Genomic DNA, 23,239 nt, shown 5'->3' with positions numbered 1-23,239 from the left:
CACCCCAATACACCCTGCGATACAAGAGATTCGCAGGAAGCAATGCTCATGTATTTTAAATTTGAGGATATTCTCTCAAATTGTCCGGATAAACCGGTGCAATATTAGAGACAACCTCGATCTCAGAACATGTTGTCTCTTTTTGCATATCGGACGGCGAGACGAACACTTTTTCGTCAGACCTATCAATAAGCGCAGCGCCGATGAGAGACAAAAAGCCCTGGGAACGAGGTTGTATTTGAGAATGATTTTCAAAGTAAAAACACTCTGGTCGACAGAATGAACATATCCTAGATTCTTGAGTTTTCTCACATCTCTATTACGCCAAATACAAAAATAAGAAAAAGAAAAATATAGGGGAAAGAACATCTGCAGTTTCCTGCGTTTTTTTTTTTTCTGCAGGGATCGCAACGCGAGATCTAGGGGACATAAGAAAAGATTTACTTTAAAAACACCTCCACACTCTTTGTTTGTCTTTCTACAACAGCTTCTTTTAGACATTGAAATATACTTTGTTCAAAGAAATTATTATCTAGCAGAAGTGTGGGGATTTAACCCTAACCCTCGGCGCTGCGATCGATATTTTGGCGAATTAAATTTTTAGTTTGGACCTTTTCCACCCTTATCCCCAGTGTTTCTTAATTTTTGATATGACGAAGATTGAAAACGAGGGATTACCTTTCCATGAGCAGGTAATTTGAACTAACATCATACATTTACTTATTGCCGTGTAACCACACTCGTTCCCAATTACTTTTGCCTGTTAGATACAGAGAAGGAAATATATACTGGGAAAGAGGATGCATTATAACTTGATTCTTACTGTTGTTTTTTCATTGTTAAATTTTATTAGAGTTTGGTCTAAATATAGTGATCTTTGTCAGGCACTTAAAATTGTGTTGCTTGGTAGCATAAATTAGGATTAACGTTTTTTAAATATCAAGGTTTGTTTATCGCACGTTACGTTGTCTTGATGGAGGTTTGCGTAAAATCAGCCGTGTTAAAAAAGAATCGAAGAAGGAGAACATCTTGTTAAAATCGTCGTTAATTGTTGTTTTATGTAAAACTGCGAGTCGCAATTTAACGAAAATGTGGCCATACTTATATATGTTACAATTTCTGACGGCTGGATTTAAAAATTCTCCTACCACAAGCAGTTATGAAGACCGTGTGTCAATGAAAAAAATACGCACTCAGAGAACTTGTCAATTTTCACTTGTCATTTGTTCGCAAACGGACTTAGGCTAGCTATAACTTCAAAACTGTTTATCAAATTTTACAAATTTTCACAATAATTTTTTCACAATGTTAAAAAAATGTAAGCATGCAGTAGGCGTAAAAAATAAAGTAAATTCATTGTGTACGGATGCGTGATGACATCAGACCGCCCAAATATAAAAACCTAACAAGTCCAGGGGACGAGGCTACAAGCTTAAAAGTCCAGATTTGTCAACTTCGTACCCAGGGCATCTTGGGTTTTTTAAATATGACTGATCATGAACATTTTTTTGCCCCAACACGAGGGAAATTTGATAAATCGCATCTAACAGTTTTTGCGTGTCTTTAATTAACATTTTCATTCACAGTTATATACATAGCCAAATTTTGTTATATAAGAATTTAACCAAAGAACAAAGTTATGATAAACATATTCAGCACAAAAAGGGGATTAGAATTTCTTGCCACTTTACTTTTTAAATCATTGATAATGTAGCATTCGCGAAATTGAAATTTTCACGAGTTCCCTTTCTTCCGTCCGCATTCCTCTGGCGGTCTGTGTTTACGTCATCATCCGCGGGAAGTGTTTTCAGAAAAACAACAACCCGCGGGTAATGGAATGTATTCAAGATGGAGGTGTGGAAAACAAGATTGTTCATGTGGAGTCCCTAAAGTTTTCGTAATTTTTTTCAAAATTACGACAAGCTACTAGTTAAAACAGTCAGTACTTCATACTTCTACGTTATGTAAGTTTATTTATGACTAAAAATCTTTTAATTTCTATGTGAGTGCGAATTACACCAGCTATTAAAAAGCAATAACAACTCAAAGCACAGAGTAACTGTTTTTTTAGCTAAGTTGTTGTAGTAGTGATGGGTTATATTTATGTGGTTAGCCTCTCTAACTTTGAGAGACAAAAAAGATTTTTTCCATTTGAGCCACAGAATTGTCCAGCTAGCTAGCTAGATAGAGAAAACTGAAATGTATTGATTTGGCGTTTAGGGGCCTTCGACAAACAGTTTTTGTCTCCGTTAAGGGCAAATTGGCTGCTAGACTCGCCCCCCCTGCCCCACCCCTTAACGGCAAGCCCATTTTCCCTGTGTTAGTTTTCGTCTCTGTTAACCGCAAATTTGTCATTATATAGAATTTTGCCCCCCTCCTCCACGCTTTACGGAACAATCTTTGTGGAGACTTACACGAGATACATTTTTTTAAACAACCAATTCTAGATTATGGCGGATTTTTACTGTGGAAACATTTTCTAATTTGTTGAATTTTTTTCATTTTCCCTAAGAAAAACAAAAAAGGTGAGAAAGTGAAATTAGTCCCCATTTTTATATATTTAACGGACGGTCTATTGTTAATTAGTTTTTTAGGTTGATGCTTGCTTAACTCTCTCGCGTCTAAATTATTGCCGAATGATTGCCGCTGCAAACGGCTATGTCGTCGGCAATTTATTTCCAATGGGTTATTGACCTGATTTCGAGGACTGCTGTGTTAGTTTTCAAAGTCATGAATTTTATACATTTCCCCTGAGTACACAAAATTTCCTCTGGTAAGAAATGGACAAAGTTACCAAACAAAAGGAACTTCTATAAACAGGCTCACACATGTCCTTTTGTCAACACAGAACTTGGCAAAAAGGCATTTCTGTTTAATGCTGCAAAAGTGTGGAAGTATCTTCCAGACCAAGTAACCTGTATTAAAAGACTGTTTTTTTTAAGACTACCATCTCATATATACATATATGGCAAATTCTAATGGAGATGATCACTTTTTAATTATTGTTTTTGGTTCTTTTTTTAGCATCTTGACTTTTATATTTTTTGAAATCGCACTCATGGGGAAAGAATCTTTTTACCAGCTTTTTACCTTGGATATTCTGCCTAAAAAATTACCAGCAAGTGCTCACAAATCTATTGTTGTTGACATGTACTCAAAAACTTCATTATTTTTATAAGAGTTGTATAAAAGGCTGTCATTTAACCTTAAAATTTAATTTATAAAATAAAGTTGCTCGATTGTATATATATATATCATGTATAATAAGTTTGAATGCATATAACTTGTCTAAAAAGCAAGACTTTGTGATTAGTACACCAAAATGAAACAACCTTAATAACAGAGTCTTCTAGGTCCTCATTAAATATGTATAAATAATTTTAAATGTACAAACTATCATTATACAACAACATGAGATCACGAATTAAAACTTAAGTTAAACGACAGCAACTTCTTATTTTTATTATTATTTTATATATAATTAAAACAGATCAAAATTTTACAGTTTTATTTAATACCTTTTTGACGCTGTTTGATTCGTGAAGGATTAAAATTAATTATATGGAATTAAAACAAATGTTCATTTATTTTTTTGGTCATCGCTTTTTAATTTAATTAATGAAGTAACAGTCTTGTTTTACAAAAAAAGTGATCTATTGTGGATGCAACTGTGTAACTCTAGGACTCTTTAGAGCAAATGGTCACCTGAACTAGAAAAGGAGTGATTTCTTCTTCCATTATACTATTAAGTTGGGATTATTTTCAACAGCATAACACTAATATTTAAAAGAGCGTTTTTCTATAGAATTATTGCTAACAATTAAAAATGCACTAAAATGCTCTGCAAAAGCAAGAAGTGTTTATTTCTTATTTTGATCTAAATGCTTTGTTTTTGAATTATTTTGAATTTTCTAAAATTGCTATTTATTCTACTCAAACATTTTTCTATTTAAACAATTTTGACAACAAGATATCGCTATGTAATCCTCACAATTTTTATTTCACTGCAGGATAAGGATTTTAATAACAAAACCTTTCAAATCAAGAAAGAACTACCCACTTGTTGGTAATATTTCAGTGGAAATTAACTTTAAACCTGGTTGCTTTTGTATTGGGGACAGGCATATTATATTTGTCTGCTGGAATTGTATTGCATGTATATTATGTGGCATTGACTAAATCTTAAAATTTAGGTATAATTAAATAGCTAAACTTTCTTGGTTGTTTGTATCTTTTGTTTGCTTCCTTTATCCAGGAAATAATCATCTAATGAGAATTATACATAGGTCCATTCCAAAATAAAAGCAAAATACTGCAATATAGCTAGTTAAAAAGGTGTTTTTTCTTAGCTTGCACCACCATTGTATAATTATAATATATGCAGCTATAAATTTGCAAGATAGTGATGAATTTAGCAATAAATATCCTTAGCTAATAATTAGCGATAATTTATCAATATATCTCTAATTGTAATTGTAGAGATATGACACATTAAAGTGGAATTTATCGATATTATAGTTTGATATCAAATTTGTCCCTTATTCATAAATTATTTCCATAGAACGTGTCCCCTTTTTTCAGAAGGAGAATGCAATAGTTTTCAAACATACTGACACTCATGTGTAAGTTGATTTGTACTATTTATATTTTCTTAATCGATTTCCTATGATAATCAATATTATATGTGAAATGCTGATTTTTGCAACTGATTTTAGTAGGCATCAATGGCTTATCCATGTCCAGAAACATATTCAGAAATTTGTTAACCTGTCGCTTCTGTTCCTTAGAGCTTGAAACTAACGATCATGTAGTTATGATAAAAATTAAGGAGATGATGCGCTTTTTTATAAATTTGTTTAACTCCTTCTCCTCCTTCTTTCATGTAGATCTTGATATGTTGATTAAAATAATATATAACATTGTGTGTTTTTAATGAACCGTTCAGAAGATAAAGGATTTTTCATGACATAATTCAATTCAAAGTCAATTCTAAAATAGGTGGTTGACCCTGCTTAAGGAAATTGTCCTAATCATGTGGTCCTTAGTTGCCCATGCGGCAGATGATATCAGTTATTTTCCATCCGTTAACAAGTTATTTAGCCGCAAAGTTAAAAGTGTGATACAATGGCCTCGCTTTTTTTAAGAGTGCTGTTGGCATTAGTCTAACTTTGCCTGTTACAGAACACGTAACTGAAGTAGATTTTAGGCTAGGCGTTAAGAAAATCACAGGAATTTGGTCATCCTAGCAAAGTTGATAAAATATTTCCCATTGTTATTTCTTTAGTTTAAAAATCACCTGGTTTTGTCAACAAAAAAATATGAGTAGTATTATTATATATAGAAACTTGTTTTTAAACCAGTCATTTTTACCAAAAAAATGTAAACATGACATTCATTTGATTGTTGTTCTTGCAAAACTGACACTTGCAGTTTCAGAAAATAAAGGAAATAGTAAAATATTCAAGCAGCGAAAACTAGTTTCAAAGATAAAATATGTATGTTGTGAATATGCAGGAGTTTATGTTAACTTCTATGAGTATTTTGCTTACAACTTTACTCACACCATCTTCAGATATTAGTGATAGTCATTGCCTCACCCAAGTTCATGGTTGACAGGTTAAAAAAGCAACAGACTTAAAACTTTTTTAGCAGGAAATATTGTGACAAAAAAAAAGAAAATTCATTGTCCTTTCTACTCTTCACTTGATGTACATGTTTATACATGTACAATATAACTGCTTGGATATAACTACATGTACACATTAGTTATCACACAAGCTTTCAGTACCGTTATAACTTGTTATAGCATACCGTTATAGCATGTCAAAATAATAGAGTTCATGTCTCTTACACCAATTTTATTTCATTTACATAAGCTTCAAGTAACTTATTGTTTTTTCTTATTTAATTATTAAAACATCAAGGGATTAACAATAGAGAATAATATATAAAATGTAACAAGGCTAAGTTTTAGCTGGTTCACACTCGAACAGTATTTCACTATAAAATGATAAAAACCTGTCTCTGTGAAATAAAAAAGTCAATAGAAAAAGAAAGTCAATATATAATAAAATGACATGCCTAAAAAATCACTATATTTTGTTATAAAGAATAGAGGAATCAAAACTAACATTTTTAATCACAGTAGAAAAGTACCAAAAAAGAGTCAGATGCTATCATTTTTTTTTCATAAGCATTTGCTTCTTTTTATTTAAATAATATCACAATAGCTTTTAGATCGTTAGCAATTTTAACAATAGCTTTCAAGTTGTGACAACAAAAGGCTATTGTTCTTACATGATTATAACAAAAGAAAGCAAATAACTTCATGCACAAAATACGGATGAATGTTCTTTTTGTAGACATATCATTACGCTAAACTCGCGAAATATGTGCGTAAAGTTACAAGCGTTACTGTGAAGGTGTTAAATTAACTTAGGGCATTGCATCATTAATGATGGTAGACATGCACCAATATTTTGTATGAGACTACTGAGTTCATTGCATTGTAATATAACTTTGAGGTTGTATAGATTGGAAAGCCTGGTGACATCAGTTGTTTTGTTCCCACATCTAACAACCTGGGACCAAATTGGGTAATTTTCCAAAGCTTAGTCACTCAACTGAAATAGACTTAATATATCCTAAACTGTTCGTCCAAAATATACCATCCTGTAATATATTTTGATCAGCATTTCAATTTTCCACATAATAGTGGCAAATGATAGATAGATAGATAGATGTGCATATTTTACATGGCTAGCCTCACAAATATCTAGGGATATACCCTGTCTATTATTTCCAGGAGGGGCCATGGCTTAGATGGAGAGTCCTAGAGTATTTAATGATCATTTTGAGCGACGCAGACCCAATTAGGGCCAGCGCTCTACTAGACAACTCCCGGCAACATCCAACGACCCACACAGTGTGCCATCTTCCCAATTTCCCTCACATGGCTTGGGTGAACCCGGGGCTATGGTAACATTCACTCGCCCATGTTGAATCGCCGTCAAGAGGAATCGAACCCCGGTCTCCCGCACAGAGTACGAGAGCTATAACCACTAATCTACGGCGCCACAAATGTGCTAACATTTTCGTTAAAAAATGTTTTTTCTACATTGACAGGTTTTTGCTGATGTCATCGAATTTTATTTCTGTAAATGTTTGCGTATTAAATTTAATGTATTTTTACACAGGCCACTCAACTGGCATAATAATATATACACTAACAATCTTGCTATAAAATGACTCACTTATTCCAGATTACATTTCTTTAATAGCCATAGATTAAATCCTTTTGTTTACATAACCATTACCATGTTAATGAGTTCTTAAGAAGGTTAATAATTAATGACATATAATGTCATTCTTTTAAGCTGTGTCTCATAGGTTTTTTGAAATCTTAAACCTTTTGTTGTAAAATGTAGATAACTGTAGTAATCTTTGCTGAAAAAAAAATATTTCATCTCACCTTACAATCGAAAACTTCATAAGCAAAATTTATGTTTGTGAAGAAGAAATTTTTGACCCATTCGTGAAGAATTATGCTTGCAAGTTTCTAATCTTCAAGTATGATTTTTTTTAAGGATCGATTATTATTATTAGCAATATTAGCCAAAAAAAATGGAAATTTTTGTTTATAAACACAATCACATTTAAGTAGAATTTTTTACAGAAAGTGAAGTCATATACAAAAAAACAAGAGGTTTTCAATTGCATGGGTGCAGAAATATCATTCTAATTTAAGTAGGTAAAAATTTCCATTAACAACAGCCAGCATATTTATTGCTTTTTGTTTCATTTAGCTAAGTTGGTCCAATAATTTAAAAATGCATAAGTAAATTTTGTTAATTTCATAGCTACTTTGTTTTGTGACTACTCAGTTTTGTGACTTGTTTTATGAATACTCACTCTAAATCACAGTCAATTGTTGTATATAATTTATTAGTAATTAGAAACACAGGATATCACAGGAGGCTAATCAGTGTCTACAAGGATGTATGTTTATGTTATTGACCTGATAATGATAATTTTTGTGATTTTTAATTATTTTATTTTTGTGACTTTTGTAGAGATTATTTTCTGATTTAGTAAAGTTGTGAATCTTCCTATTGTACAACTGCTTTGTTCATTGTTTATTTTTAACATGAAAACAAGTATAGCATGTTTTGAATAAGATTAACTACCAAGATTGTTATCTGTTTAGTATAAAAATATTTCCCCAGTGCATACATAACTTTTGTAAACATTAAATATTTTTGTGGAGAGTTGCAAATCTGAAATAACGTTTTGTAGCTGTTTTAAAAGTTTGAATGCTTGTTAATAGATAAAGAGTTAAAAGCTAATTTCTTGTTGTGGATTAAATTTGTTTGTTATGACCACTCGAAGGTTATTTAAATCCAGATGAAGATTTTTACATGCAGCAAAGTATGGGTGCTAAGGAGTGGTGAAGTACAAAATTATATAAAATTCAGTTCTTAATAAAATTAACATTTAAAAGAAAAACTGCTCCCCTGAATTAATGTGTAGTAGTCAATTATATACAAAGTATTTTAGCATCATTTTGATAATGTAAATATGTACTAAACTTCTTTTGAATATGTCTCCCCTGAGCAAGTAAGGTATTTAAAACATGCTCAAAATAATGCACAAGATAATGCAAATAATGTGATAGATGATAATACATTGATAGTACGTCTTGTAAATAGCTTTTTGTTGGTGCATAAAATATATTATTTCATTCATGTCTGGCTGTTTAGTTTTTCTTTATGATTATCATGTATATTGTATATGTAACTGCTAATTTATTTGCACAGTTAATATTTTTCTTTATGTTGGAATCTGTTGTTATGTTTTATGATTTTGTTAATGTGTTTAAACAAGTGCTGTAAATTTGGCTTACCGGTATTTCATTAAGAAGTAGTCTTGGCATTAAAGAAAAGTGTATGGTGCATTCCACATCATAAACATGTCTAGACATGTGGTTTTCAATTCACTAAAGTAGCAAACCTAATTTTGTTTCAGAGTTGTGAGAAAGGCATGTTAGTGTATTTGCATGTGTGAGGATGACAAGACTGATACACATTTTTGTAAAAAAAAAACGATCAAGTGAATTTGTAGTAGATGACCAATAAGATACTACAGAAGGAACAGGAAAAAAAGGGAAAATTGTATGAGTGTTTCTTTTAATAATTGAAAACATGTCAAAAGCTGTAATTTAAGACAGTTTTTATCCTCGCATCAGAAATATGCTATTTAGACTAGTACACCCTATTCTTTTTACTGAATAATTAATTTTGTTAACAAACTTCTTTATTTTAGAAACTAATACTGTGTGGAAGAGACATAACTTTAAACTAGATTCCTTTTTATGTTTTTCTGTGTTTTCTATGTTTTAACTAGGGTTATCAACCCTATAGTGAATTTATACACTATAGATTCAGGCATGGCCATGTGTAACATTTGTATGCACCCATACACATTGTTTTAAAATGTATTTTAGAACTCTGTCTTCAGTTGCAACACAAGATTTTAAACAAAATGACAAATGATTTAATTGTTGCCTTCTTGAAGTTTATAAGTGATAATTTTCGTAGTTTTTTCAAAACACAGAAGTATAATATGGCATATACATCACTCTCTACCACCAGGAAATTTAACCACTGCCACATGGCATTACTTTTAATCATACCCAGCCCTGGAATTACTGTAACAGAATTATAAATAAACAAATGACTGCATAAAAACCAAAGTGGTAGTTTTTCCATTCTTAATTTATTATTCACATTTTTTTAAAAGTTGCAATATGTTGTTTAACAAAGATTATCCATCTCATTTATCATACTTTTGACAATCTGTTTTTGATAACTAAAACGATTCATTTATAATTTAAATGCTAAATTTTATTATGTTCATTTTCTTTTTAAATTGTACTTTAATTCAACCACATTGTTGATGAACTTTTTAATTACCACACTTCTATTGTGGTCAAAGTTTATAGCTGTATTATGAAGGTGACACATTTTTTGCTCTAGTATAGGTTTTTAGCAATAATTGCTGTACAGAGCTAATCTCTTAATAATATTTCATATTTTCAAAAGGAAAATGGTGTTGTGTTTTTTATCTCATATCATAATGCTGGCTTTTAACATTATATTTATCCTTAGAATGAAAATTACTGACAGATAAACTTACTGTGCGCAGACAAAAGCATTACATACTACACGCACATATGTTGAAAACATGTCTCACATCGAAACATCATATTCATCACGAAGCTCAAGAAAAGGGAAACTTGCATACTCTTCATCTTTCAAAGGTTGCTTTTTTATTACCACCATCTGGATTTTGTTACATGTCTCGATTTTTAGTAAACAAACCTTTAATTTGTTTAATACATTTTTAATACATTTCACATGTTTAAACAGAAATGTCATTCTTATCATTGGAGAATTGCACTGTGCAATTTTAAATAATTGTCTTTTTAAATTATCATTCAGCATTACACACTCGTAGCCATTTTATTGCCTTCATGTATTTTTACACTGACAGACATTGACCTTGTGTTGCATGCTTTTCGATGTTTTAGTTATATAATATTGTTTTGTTTTTTCAATATTTGTTTGTATAATTGTTTCTTTTGATATAGGAATCAACAAAAGTCAGCGTGGTCAAACAGATGGACACTTTAACCGGGAAAATGAGCTAAGGCACAGCACAGGCTCGATAAAGGGAAAGAAAATGGATTTTAATGCTGAAAACAAAGTAACCTCTGATGATCACATTGATTCTGTACCATCAGTGCATAGTTTGATTAAAGGCTTCCAATCACGAATAGGTAATGGTAGCACTCGGTCACAAAAAACTACAAATGCCAATAGTGACGCAGGTTCAGATTATAAAACACCAGGTTACGTAGCAGAATCTCCAGCTTTAGAGAGAACTAAACGTACAAGTACAAGAAGGAAGTTATCAATACGACATAAAAAAGCTAATAAAATGACTGCTGATGATGCACGCTATAGTATATTACAGTCGTTAGGCATGTCACCATTTGCTTCGAATATAAACAGAGGTATTGAGAAATCCTTTGCATTTTTTGACACGCAGAGCTTGTTTTTTGATGTTGTTAATGCAGCTACATTAAAACTTCTCTGGGAGGAAGGTAGTAGTTATACTAAAAAACTTACTGGTGCTTCAGCTGCTTCTGTGCGAAGCAATTCAACGAGAAAAAGAGCTAAGTCAGGTGAATTTGATCCCCAAAGTGGTCGATTTCGTTCTCGAGCAGAATCAATGATTGATGAAGGGGATAATAAAGAAAATGACTTAGTTCAAAACTGTCCATATTTTCGAAATGAAATAGCTGATATAGAAGAACAAAATAGTGAATTAAATGAAGCTTCTAGTAAACATAAAAAAGATATAGCAAAATTAATTTCCATGTTTAACAGAAATCGTTCGTTTGAAAACTTACGTAATAACACATATGATGGATCGAAAAAACATTCCCGTTCCCGAAAAGAGTTTGAGTCTACAGAGCAAGATATTTTACTTGAAGACGTTAGTGAAGACTCTTCCTTCTTTGTGTGGGATGAGCCAAATGTTAGTGGGAAAAGGATTTTTGACTTCGAACACATTGATAGAGGAGCATTATATTATAGAGAATATTTTTACGAAAAAGGTACAAGTAATTTTTAATTCCTGTTGAGAGAACTTTGCATTTTTTTCATACAGAACCAACACTATTTATATTTTTTTTCCATGACTTGTTTTCTAGAGCATAATAATTTATTTGGGATTGATGAAAAGTTAGGACCAGTGGGAATATCAGTGATCAGAGAAGTTTTGCCTAAGATGGCTGTTCTAGGACATTCCACACATGATCAGAACGACAAAAATGCTAATAAAAAGTATCAGTATAGGATTATATTTCGTACTTGTGAGGTATTGGCACATCATATATTTGTAAACATTACTACTGCATCATTTAAAGATATGTATCTTAATTTCTGTTACTTTAATTTAGCTTTATGCATTAAGAATATCTGTTTTGGAGAATTCTATTCCATCCACATCGAGGCATGGTTCCAATCGTATGTTGCCGCTAAAAGATGTTTTAGAATATTGCTTTCCGGATATTAATCTTTCTTGTCTAAGACATGGCCTTACAGGACCAAAGGTAGTAATTAGATATGATGCATATTGCCATTTTACAATCTGGAAATGATTTCCGTTTTACGGCAGCAAAATTGTAATTAAAGCAGTGTTTTATCAAATGTCATTTGAGATATTATCACCATTCATGCTTTATCATTATTGTTTGCAAGTGACTTGAAGTTCAGTTTAGTTAAGATAGTCATGTCACTTCCTATCTAAACCAACCATCAGCCAGCATCAGAATGTTGTCCATATTACAATTAACAACAGCATTGTTTTAAAACTATGAAAAAAACTAATTAACAGCCTAAAAGTATTGCTATGTTTTGGACAAATTCTTCTTTGAGATTGGCATTGATATCTAAAGTGTTATTCTAGGAATGTTCACCAACAATATTGGCGTTAACTGTCAGCAATCAAATGTGTGAGATTGGCTTTTAGGTTGGCAGTGCCAAACACCAACAAGAATTGCAAGAGTTGTCTTCCTTTACTATCTCCTTTCAAATTGTTTTTTTTTACTTAGGTGAGCGAACAATTACTGAAGTTAGATGAACAACAGGTTAGCATTTTTATTGTACAATAAAGCTTGAGATATATATCATAGTTTTGTTGAGTATTTTGATGCAATGTTTTATATATTACATCTTAATTGAGTTTAAAATACAAACTAACCTTTCATATAATACGTTTTAGTTGACTTTAAAATACAAAATTGGATTGATATATTGCAAATCAGGACAAAAAACTGAAGAAGAAATGTATAATAATGGTAAGAAGTTGTAGTACTCTTACAAATATTTTTTTCTTTTTACGTGAACTGGTTTGGTGGTGCTTAATCATAGTTGCGACCACTACGGTGGTGTTTATTTGAGTCATGTTGAATAATTGTTTATAACCCTTGCCTGATACTTTTTTAGAAAAAGGTGGCTCCGAGTTCTTAGAATTTTGCAGTGTTATTGCAGATAAAGTGGCATTGAAAGGATTTCAAGGTTATCGAGCACAGTTGGATAACAAAAGTATGTATTTTTTATGTAGTGTCACACATATTAAATGAATAGTGTTAACATTTATTAAATACTTGATATTACAAAGTTCTTAATGATGTAAAACATATAGCACTTTGATGTAATCAGGCTTTTTTAAAAGAGGGACACAAATGCCCACACAAAGAAGAATTTTGTTGTGTTATGCATGAACATGCAAGGTATATCTGATGATAAGTTCCCCAAAGCATTATCCCTATTTCTGCAATAGGAGCTGATTTTTTCTGATGAACATCAGTTTTGAAAAAAAGCAGTAAGAAGTAATTGGACGATCAAGTTTTAACATATAGGACATTTTGCCTCATTAACCAACACTGGATTATTGTGTCTTTTAAATTTAAATTTTCAATTACTATCACAATGTATGGTGTCTTTTCTATTACTTGAAATTTTTAATTAATTTTTTTTAGATGATTCCACTGGTCAACATTCCTTGTACACAACGTTCCATGGAAGAGAAATTATGTTCCATGTCTCGACAGAATTACCCTTTACAAGTCATGATAGACAACAGGTAAACCTTTGTTGCAGAGTCATTAATTAGCTACCTATAGGCAATTAATCATTACATTGAAACTTGATTTTTGTGAAAAATATATCGGATTTTCTGGATTTTTTGCCGGTACTTATATATCTTTGTGTGCAAAAACGGTGAGATATATGCTGTAAACTATTAATATGACTAGAAGAAAATGGAGTGCGAAAACATTGCCTAAATCGTTTCCTAACACAATTTAGATTGTTAATGGTTATTTTGTCAGCAAGAAAATATTGTTGTCAGCAAGAAAAGATATAATGCTGTTTCTTTATTAAGTCTTGCAACACCTTGTCCATAATTAAGTGGAATTAGGATCTTCTGAGAATCAAGGTTTCGGAATAGAAAGTTTTGCCTTATAACTTACCAGAGAAGTTCTCCGAGTGAAAAACAGTGTCCAAATAAAATTTAGTAGTCAATATTTATTTTTACGAAGTAAAACAAAACCCTTCAAAAATTTAAAGAGACTCGATTCCATTTTATAATATAAACAATTTATAATACTCTCTGTAATTAAACCCTATACTTTTTTCCACACAGCTTCTTCGAAAAAGGCATATTGGTAATGACATTGTAACAGTAATCTTTCAAGAGCCTGGTTCTGTACCGTTTACTCCACAGATGATGCGATCACATTTCCAGCATGTGTTTATTATTGTGCGAGTGGAAAATCCACACACGGAATACACGAAATACCAGTATGTTTCTTTTAACAATCTTTTTGAAATCTGAAGGGATTATTTCTACAGAGAAGTTTAGGGAATTCAGGAATTTTTTGTGGTTCAGGGAAAGTGCTTTTTTATCAGCTGGAAGGAGTCAATGCAATGGTATAAGGGGTGAAAATGTCGGTGCATTCTATTTTATTGCACCATTTTATACGTAAATTACTTAAATATTCATTATTAAACACTTGAATGTACTGTATCAAAAAAAATCCTACACTGTTACAATTTTGGCATGTAAGATGTCACGGGAGGTCAAGAAGTTTGTAAGCAAATTATTTGTGGGGATGATGAGATGCTTTTGTTTTATTCACACAGTTAATTTTTGTTTGTTGTACGCTGGTAATGTTTTCGTGCAGGGTTGCAGTAAGTCGTTCAAGAGATGTTCCCTATTTTGGCCCACCCATTCCGCCAGACAAATTCAGTAAAAATGCAGCATTCAGAGAATTCTTGTTGAGCAAATGTAAGTCCGTTGAAATATTACTTTGATTTATTTTTCTTGCTTTTGTCTACAAGTAATATATTTATTCAGCTTAACGCTTTACTTTCTATTCACACTATAAAGACATGTCTGCAATAATTTTATCTTTACCTTTTAGACATCCTTGTTCACCAGTCTATCAAAATGATTTTCGTATATATATTATCTTTAGTGTGCAATGCAGAACACGCTGCGCATAAATCTGACAAGTTCACTCACATGGCACGCAGAACTCGATATGAATACATGAAAGATCTTGCCACCACCCAGATTTCCACACAAAATATTGACCCACCCCAAAAGTTTGGTAGGCCTATGATTAATTCAGTATTTTAATACAACCAGTTTGTAATTAATGCAATCCAAAACTGGAACATGCACTGTACAGTATATTTTTTCCATTATGAGAAAAGTATTGACAGTAAGTTTCTTTTGCCTTAGCGTTCTCATTCAGTACAAAGAAAAAAGAAAAAATTCATCCGCCAGTTCATCCAGAAATTTGGCTGCAAGCTGGAATGGTATGGTCGGTAAAGGTTGGTGGAAGCTTTACTTACTCCGTTTCAAAATACATATTTTTCGTCCGTCGTTGTTGTAGCTATGCCGAAAGTGATTTCTATGTCAAACCAAGGGCTTTCTCCTATCTCAGTTTTTGTGACTAGTCCGGTAATTCTTTTCAAACATCAGTTCTTTTCTCCTTTAGTTTGATTTCGAGCGTGAAGGATCAGGATCATCCGCGTTTCTTTCCATTTCTACGAAAGCAATCGTTTTTATTGAACAAAGCACGCAGGTTAGTAAACCATTTTCTCTTCATTGCTACTGCCACCAATTGTTACAAATTAGCTTTACTAATTTTCAATTATTGTGGCTATAGTTACTTCATTGTAAAACAGAATATTCATATAGTTATTTTCTAAAATATATTTTTGCAATGCAGTTTTTTTATTAAATTTTATGCACTAATTTCATACTTTTTTCTTAGGAAATTATACTATCAATACCATGTAAACATGTTCTTGGCTGGAGACCTACATCGCAAACGTTAGTACAACTTGGTTCTTCAACAAATCATAAATGCTTAATAAAACCGTCGCAAACTCACCTGGCAGGTTGGTGAACGTGTGAAACATTAAATAATTTTCTTGTATTTCATATTATAGGCTGAAGCTGTTTTACGGTGTTGGAAAAATGGCGTTTTTTACGCTTGTGGAAGACGACTTGAATGAACTACCATATATTGTGAATCGTTTGAAAGCCGTAACACCCGGCTGTGAGGTAATGGTGATAATTGGCTACATTTTTTTGGGCTTCTTTGTGTATAAGGTTTTTAATATTTGATTTTGTTGAACCTTTATTTTTTGACTTTTATACGTAACTATAAAAAAGCCAACGTTTTAACTCGCGACCTGCACTTTGCGAGATTGGCTTACGTCGAAAGAATGCGCCTCCTAATAGGCACATTAATTGGTTTCGTCTATACAACTACTAATACAAACTGTTTTTTAGACACAAGACTTAACCCTTCGTCGAAATAATGATGGGCAATTAGGCTTTCACGTGTTTTACGAAGGTCTTGTAGCAGAAGTAGAACCGTATGGTCTTGCTTGGCAATCGGGTTTGAGAAAAGGAAGCAGACTTCTTGAGGTAGGGTGCTTGTCAGTTTCTAAGTGTTAACACGTTATAATATATGTAATACATTGCTACAGAACAATTTTCATAATTCCATTGAAGAAACTTGTGTTTATGTTTTATTGTTTTATCAAAGTTGCGCATGCACGAAAATGCTTTGTTAATAAAGAACAAATGGATATTTACTATTCTGTTGCAAGAATTCTCTTACTTTTGTATCTGAAACCTCACAAATTATGTAGCCAAAATATAACTTAATGCGAGCGTGCAAATTTTGGAATGCAAAGAATATTTCACTTTTTTTTGCCTCTAAAAATTGTTTTGTAGAAAAATCGAGAGAGAACTGTTTGTGACCATACTGATTTTTAGTTCATCGCACTGAACTAAAGAATAGATGCATATAGGAAAACTCTTGAAACTTCTGATATTTTTGACAAATTTGTCTTTAGATAAGTGGACACGTGATTGGGACAATGTCTCACGAGCGCATGATTTTGATGTTGAAACGTCCTGGCGCGGTTCGCATTGTTGTTCTGCCACCAGCACCTGATGGACAACCAAGAAAGTGAGTCAATGCTATATGTGTAGTGTTTGCATGTGTAATGGTAATGTAAAGTTTGTGTGATGTATGCGTGATGCGATATTTGCATGTGTGATGTGTGATGCAATGTTTACATGTGCCAAATTATACGTCGTTGATCTCTCAACAAACACATCTTATAGTACCTTACCCTTTGATAATAAACCGTCAAAACAACGGAACACGAGAAAAAATAATGTGTACACTATTGATTTTTTATTATTTTATAATAAGATGTTTTTCTTATTTTACGTTTATATTCATGCATCTGTTTTTTTGTTTTCTTTTAGTTATAAAGCCGTACGTAACTTGCGTCGTTATTCCAGTATGACGTCAGTTTACAGTATGTCGGCGGCTACTCTTGCAGGAATCGGCGACAGTAGCTCTAATTTGAGTTCATCTAAAGAGTATCTGACTGGCAGTACAGAGTCATACAATAATGAAATTGTTATTACTGGAAAAGTCCGTTCCATTTCTGTTGAAGGGTGAGCATGTTTAAGGTTTAGAAAGAGTTCAGTTGTTGTTTCTCCGCCTTCGTGTAAAATCAAAAGTTTATAACTGTTTCTCCATCATTTTCAAAAATCCCAGTTTTATCATGATTTGTAAAAGTGGTCTTGATTTCGTTTTATTTTTAAAAATTTTGTCAACGGAGATATTGTTTGGTTACAGAATCGAATTTAGGCCAGTTCCATAAGGTACCATATAATAAAGTCGATGGTCTTAATATGTCAAGATCTTCTAATTTGGCTGTGCCTTGTATGTACTATACTATATATGTACTATAATACTATGTATTATTTTTTAGCGCTATTGGGAGAAAAGAAAGTCGGAACTCCACAACATCTGGTGCCTCAGATACATCGTCTTATGATATGCCTGCCCAGTTTCGAGATACGTATTTTCATTCACCAAGAAGCATGCATAACACTTCCATAGATCGCTCACATCAAGAACGGTTGATAACTTCGCGCTCTGCGTCTGACTTGCCATCAGTCAATGCAAGCAAATCGAATGAAAACTCTCCGCAAATAACACAGCATAAAATGAAGCTTACTAGTCCCTCTATAAGTGTCGATCATGAACTGGGAGAAATTGAACGTCAGCTGACCGACACTCGGAAAAGCATTGACGCCAAATTTTATCGGTCGTTGGCTAATAGTCCCAATCCTTTCTTTCGCGACGGTAAATCGTCGGAAAAGAAAACTATGGAAACTCATGCCGAATCTCGTCAAGAAGATGATGACGTATTTTCGCACAAAGCAAAACTGGAAAAAGGTAATGTGGCGAGTGTGTTTACGCGTCGAGCAAGCGACATGCATTATCCTATCGTCAACGAGAAGGTACATATGGTATTAGGAAAGGAAAATTCTCAACCGGATGAAGGGAAAGGCACGTCTTATGATGTGCAAAAACGTCAACAGAATATTGACTTAATAGTCAATGCACGCACAAAGAAAAATAATCGCAACAGTCTAGAAGCTGCTTTTGAAAATCCGAGGGAGTTGCCTGCGGAAAACGATGCCCCTGGTTATGCTATTGTTGACACTGTGCAAGAAAAGGTTAAAACTCCAGCTCCTGTCAAACCTCCTAGACGCTTTTTGACACGAAATGAACATGTTTCATCCGAAAGCGATCCGAGATTACAGAAGATAAAAGTTCAACAATGTGATTCCAACGAAAGTCATCGACGAACTGACTCTATGGAATTGCAGGAAAGTTTCTCTGATTGCAGTCTGCGTAGTAAAAGCCAGGAGGCTCTAAACAGCGAGAAGGAGAATGGGCCTAACAGAAAAGGTAGTTTAGTCCGAACGAAGGTTCGAAATGCTCATGATATAATGCACGAACGAGTAAAACAAAATAACTCGCCAACATCACTCAGGCGTGAAGTATTAAAGCAATCCAACTCGATAGAGAATGTAACTTCGTCGCCTACGCATTCGTCTAGAAAACCCCATCATGCATCTAATTTAGAAAATGGACGTAGAAGTGCCAGTCCGCAATTTTCTCCAAAAGGAAACAAACGTGACAATGCTTTGATTAAAGCAGTAGATGCTGCTGCTAATTCTAAAATACAGACTGCAGAAGGACATTCAAATGCAGTCCCTGTACCAATACGTAAACTTGAAGATAGAAGGGGAAACCACAGCACTGTGTTAGGAAGATCTCCGGATGATAAACTGGATGACTCACTGACCGAGACCTTTGCGAAGCTTGATGCTGCTTTCGGTTTTAAACCAGGTACGACTACTCCACCACGTGAAGAAAGACGAAGAAAGCGACGTAGCAATAGAAGACGGTCAAGAAATTTTGAACCACCTAGTTCGGATTCTTCCTCAGATAATAATGAAGTCAAACGAAGGGGAAGTAGAAATTCCAGAAAGCTTGTTGGTGAGGATATTTCACCTCGCTTACCTAAGAGCGAAGATATTTCACCTCGCTTACCCAAAAGTGAAGCAGAAGAGAGCTTAGAAGCTGCCATATCTGAGTTTCAGATGGAATTATCCACAATGCCTGAAAAAAACGGTGTAAGGGGTGCAGTTGTCGCTGAAAGTGGTTTTAAATCTAAACCTATCCTGAACAACCATCAGGGAAGCGAGGAATCGAGTTTACCTTTTAGAAAAATAAGTTCACATGCGCACCAGACGGCTCGAACTGAAAGTAATCCACCTAAAGTACCTGTCCGTACATGTCGTCCGCAAATATTGATAGATCATCAGAGGATAAAACAACAGAAAAGTGTAGAAAATCATACCGCAAGCCCGAAGCAATCGAGAATAACAAGCGAGTCTTCATACGACCCATCAAATTCTGCGCAACGAGCCAGAATGAGATCAGAAGCGAAAGTTAGCCTTACTGCAATTCGACCGTGGTCACCCCCTCCGAGTACAGTTAAAACAAGTTCTAACATCAAAGAAACGGTAAAGGTAGGCCATCCAGAGAGGCCTTTAAAAAAGTCAGGCTCGCAACAAAGTGAAAACACAGAAACACATGCGCCTTTCAAAAAAACAATTGAAAGAAATCATGCAAGCAAAAGTGAACGGCCAAAACCTGATGATCTTTGTCTCGGTGAAAATCGAAAATTAAATCATGGTGAACATGAAGTTGAAGTTGAAATTCAGGAGGTTGTAACCGAAGTTGTAGAGGACCAACTCTCTCCCTTACCTTGTGTACCAATCAGTCCAACAAGAGGAGGGATTCATTCGTTACCAGGACGCAGTAATAAAAGAAGACGGGCCACTCTTAGCGAACAAGTTAATCAATCATGTAGCAGTAAGTGTTAGTTTGTTTGTTTGTTTTGTGTGAAATGTGGTTAAAGTTATTCCTTTTAATTACATCTCAAAAATATGTACCCACAGACCCCCAGCATGTATACTTGTAATATCTTGAATCTTAAAAAATAAAAGTGAAGTAAGAAGTCGATACGTAGTGACAGATGTTTAGAAGGTTAGGTGTATAGATCATAACAACAAAATCGGATTTAAATGGTTTTTCCATACGAAAGAACGAGAGAAATGAGAATTGTTTTTACCAGGATGGACACTCTCCTCCCTTTGGTGTATTCTCTCAACACATTGTCTGTTTCGGTTGGAAATTAAACATGTTTTTAGAAATAGCAGTGTTATGTTGGATGTCAATTTTTTTAAAAACACGAGGCCGGTACTAGTATATATAAAGTTGAATATTACGAAGGCTTTGCTTTCTACAGATTTAAAGAAAATCGAAAATTCTATGCACACAAAATCACACATCATATTTTAATGATATGCAAAAGTTATTCAGTGTATATTATTAGTGATATTATTAATTGATTTGTTTTTTGTATATGTTTGTAAAACGTTATTTCGCTTGCAAATCAGTTGTTTAAATCATTTTACCTTCATGCTCATTTTGTTATCCCGTTCGTTTCTTCAATTGTTTGAATAGCTTTTGCGTTTTGTGTTTAATTAATCAGAAAAGAATTGATATTTCTCTGTGAAAAGGAACGTCCATGTGTCCTGTGGCAATATGAAGCAGCGTAGAACTCCAGGTATAAATAGAGAATATTTAAACTTCTATTCCGTCATTGGCGTTGTTTTATCGCCTTTCACGTGATAACGTCGTTGTGATATGCGTTGTCGTTAGTGTTGGAGTTGTTGACGTGTATATATCTCTTTCTTTTTTTGTCATTTATAGCCACATGTATCCCACTTGTTGTCAGAGGTCTGGATCTAGCGGCTAACAAAGGTTCAACAACTTCTCCCTGGAGCAAAGAAGATCTTCACGTGATGCTTACTGTCATGGAAAACGAGTTAGAACAGGTATGTTTGTTTGTTGTTGTTGTTGTTTTGTTGTTTGTGTTGTTCTCACCGCTATATTGTCGTTGTTCTTGTCGTTATGGTTGTCGTTGTTTGTTTGGTAAAAATAATTGTTTAAGTCTAGGCTTCAGGTTTTAAGATTATCGGACGTGCCCAAACGCTTTCACATACCTCTACATGGTATAAATAGGGTTATGTGGTATTGATCGTGAAATTTAGTTGTCAAAGCTTTTTGCATCTATATGTATGCATTGAAGATGGTTTTAACTGAAAATCTGATGCTATTTTATAACTTGTTTTTTATATGAGTTGTCAAAATTTCCCTGCTTCATTCACAAAATAATTTTTGTAAAATTTTCTGCAATTTATTTGTGAAAAATAACTCATTTTGCTGACATTAAGAAAGCGCTGTCAAACATAACTCGAATAACATGATGAAATCTGACCACACACCCCCAACATTTGCATTTGTTTGATATAACTCCGAAGGGACCTATAAAAAGTGTTTCAATTTAGAACATATTTCGAATCACATGGGTGCAACTGAGCCGAGTGTTCGTTGAGCCTGGGTTGTAATTATTAATCGAAGCCTTTTTTTTACTAATTTTCATGGTATTGTGCTTTCTAGGAAAGAGAAGAGAAAGAGCGATTATCTCAAGAGTTAACTCGTTCAATGGAAGAAAAAGAACGATTGCTTGAACAATCAAAACAGGCTGCTTCTCAGTTGCGAAAATTCACCTCCCTTTTCCTCGATTCGTCGCCACAGGAAAAACAGAAAGTGAAGCAAAAGCAGAACGACCCACGATAGTGTTAATGACAGAAGTTGAAACCTCGATATCTGATCTATCGATAAACACCGCAGCTGTTGTGTATTCGACTTATGACCACTAGTTGGTTTTGAGCTATCTTCGTTACGAACGATGTGCACGCGAAATAAATCTTTGTTTACACAACGAGAAAGCGTTTGTTGGAGCTGGTTTATTTTTAGACAATATATTGAAATGCAAAATCCGTTTAGTTAGGCCAATACAAATATTGTGACAAAAATTAATTTTTACATGTAGCTGTAAAAGCCATGATTTTTTTCTTGTTTTTTTTAAACTTATTATTTACATAGTTATTGCAAATACACTCTGTTTAGTCATTCTAATTTGTCGAATTTGCTTTCACGCGCGAGTGAACATTCTTAATTTGCTTTTTGGCGCGAAAAATAGGTAAAGTAAGATACAAAGATCATGTTTTTAAGTTATGGATTTTTTAAAAGCTTTCAAAACTATCTCTGATTAATTTGTATATATATTTGTGAAATTTAATTAAAAGATATATGTATGTACTACAGTAGAAAATTATTTACAATTTCTTCGTCACATATTTTGTATGTGGTTTTATCTGCGTTCACTTCTCAAAGTGTTTTTCTCTTTTTTCATTTTCTTGTATTTCTGAAGGTTGTAATTTTTCTGGTACTTCAGCATGATTTCGAGGGGAACTTAACTTTACCATCTGCTAGATATAATCATGCAATGTTGTACCCTCAATTTTTTATCCATCTCTGTTTAATTTTAATTATTTTTTACCTGTCGTAAGCATTAATTTTGTAAAATGAAAGAAAAACTATTATTATACAGTTAAACGCAGACTTTTGTGCCTAAGATGGGTTCGAACCTTACCCTTAACACGAAACTGAAAGCATAAGTTCTAAATGAACAAAGAATATTTATCGAGTAACGCCAGCCAAAATGATTTAGAATTTATCTGAGAAAATTTTGCTGAACAATAGTTAAGAAAATAACTATGCCCGAAC

At 33.4% G+C, this 23,239-nt stretch overlaps 1 protein-coding gene across 2 annotated transcripts; it reads left to right on the top strand.

Moving 5' to 3' along the window:
* Positions 1 to 1,814: 1,814 nt before the first annotated feature.
* On the top strand, positions 1,815 to 23,068 carry LOC130641064 (uncharacterized). 2 transcript variants are annotated; one of them, XM_057447708.1, is made up of 22 exons: positions 1,815 to 1,964; positions 10,167 to 10,318; positions 10,649 to 11,680; positions 11,777 to 11,943; positions 12,026 to 12,178; positions 12,680 to 12,715; positions 12,850 to 12,925; positions 13,074 to 13,172; positions 13,610 to 13,713; positions 14,275 to 14,432; positions 14,816 to 14,919; positions 15,110 to 15,244; positions 15,379 to 15,470; positions 15,638 to 15,724; positions 15,917 to 15,975; positions 16,095 to 16,209; positions 16,441 to 16,578; positions 17,013 to 17,128; positions 17,434 to 17,628; positions 17,949 to 20,413; positions 21,317 to 21,441; positions 22,067 to 23,068. In XM_057447708.1, the coding sequence occupies exons 2-22, from the start codon at positions 10,243 to 10,245 to the stop codon at positions 22,244 to 22,246; spliced, it is 5,712 nt and encodes a 1,903-aa protein (XP_057303691.1). In that variant the 5' UTR covers positions 1,815 to 1,964; positions 10,167 to 10,242; the 3' UTR covers positions 22,247 to 23,068. The 2 variants fall into 2 exon arrangements, with proteins under 2 accessions (XP_057303691.1, XP_057303692.1); XM_057447709.1 differs by lacking the exon at positions 10,167 to 10,318 and having other exon boundaries at positions 1,827 to 1,964.
* The last annotated feature ends 171 nt before the right edge of the window (positions 23,069 to 23,239 follow it).

This window comes from Hydractinia symbiolongicarpus, chromosome 4, assembly GCF_029227915.1.
Source record: "Hydractinia symbiolongicarpus strain clone_291-10 chromosome 4, HSymV2.1, whole genome shotgun sequence".
In the NCBI taxonomy this organism is placed as follows: Eukaryota; Metazoa; Cnidaria; class Hydrozoa; order Anthoathecata; family Hydractiniidae; genus Hydractinia; species Hydractinia symbiolongicarpus.
The sequence above is the reverse complement of the archived record's forward strand: the minus strand, read 5'-3'. Positions and strand labels throughout refer to the sequence as shown.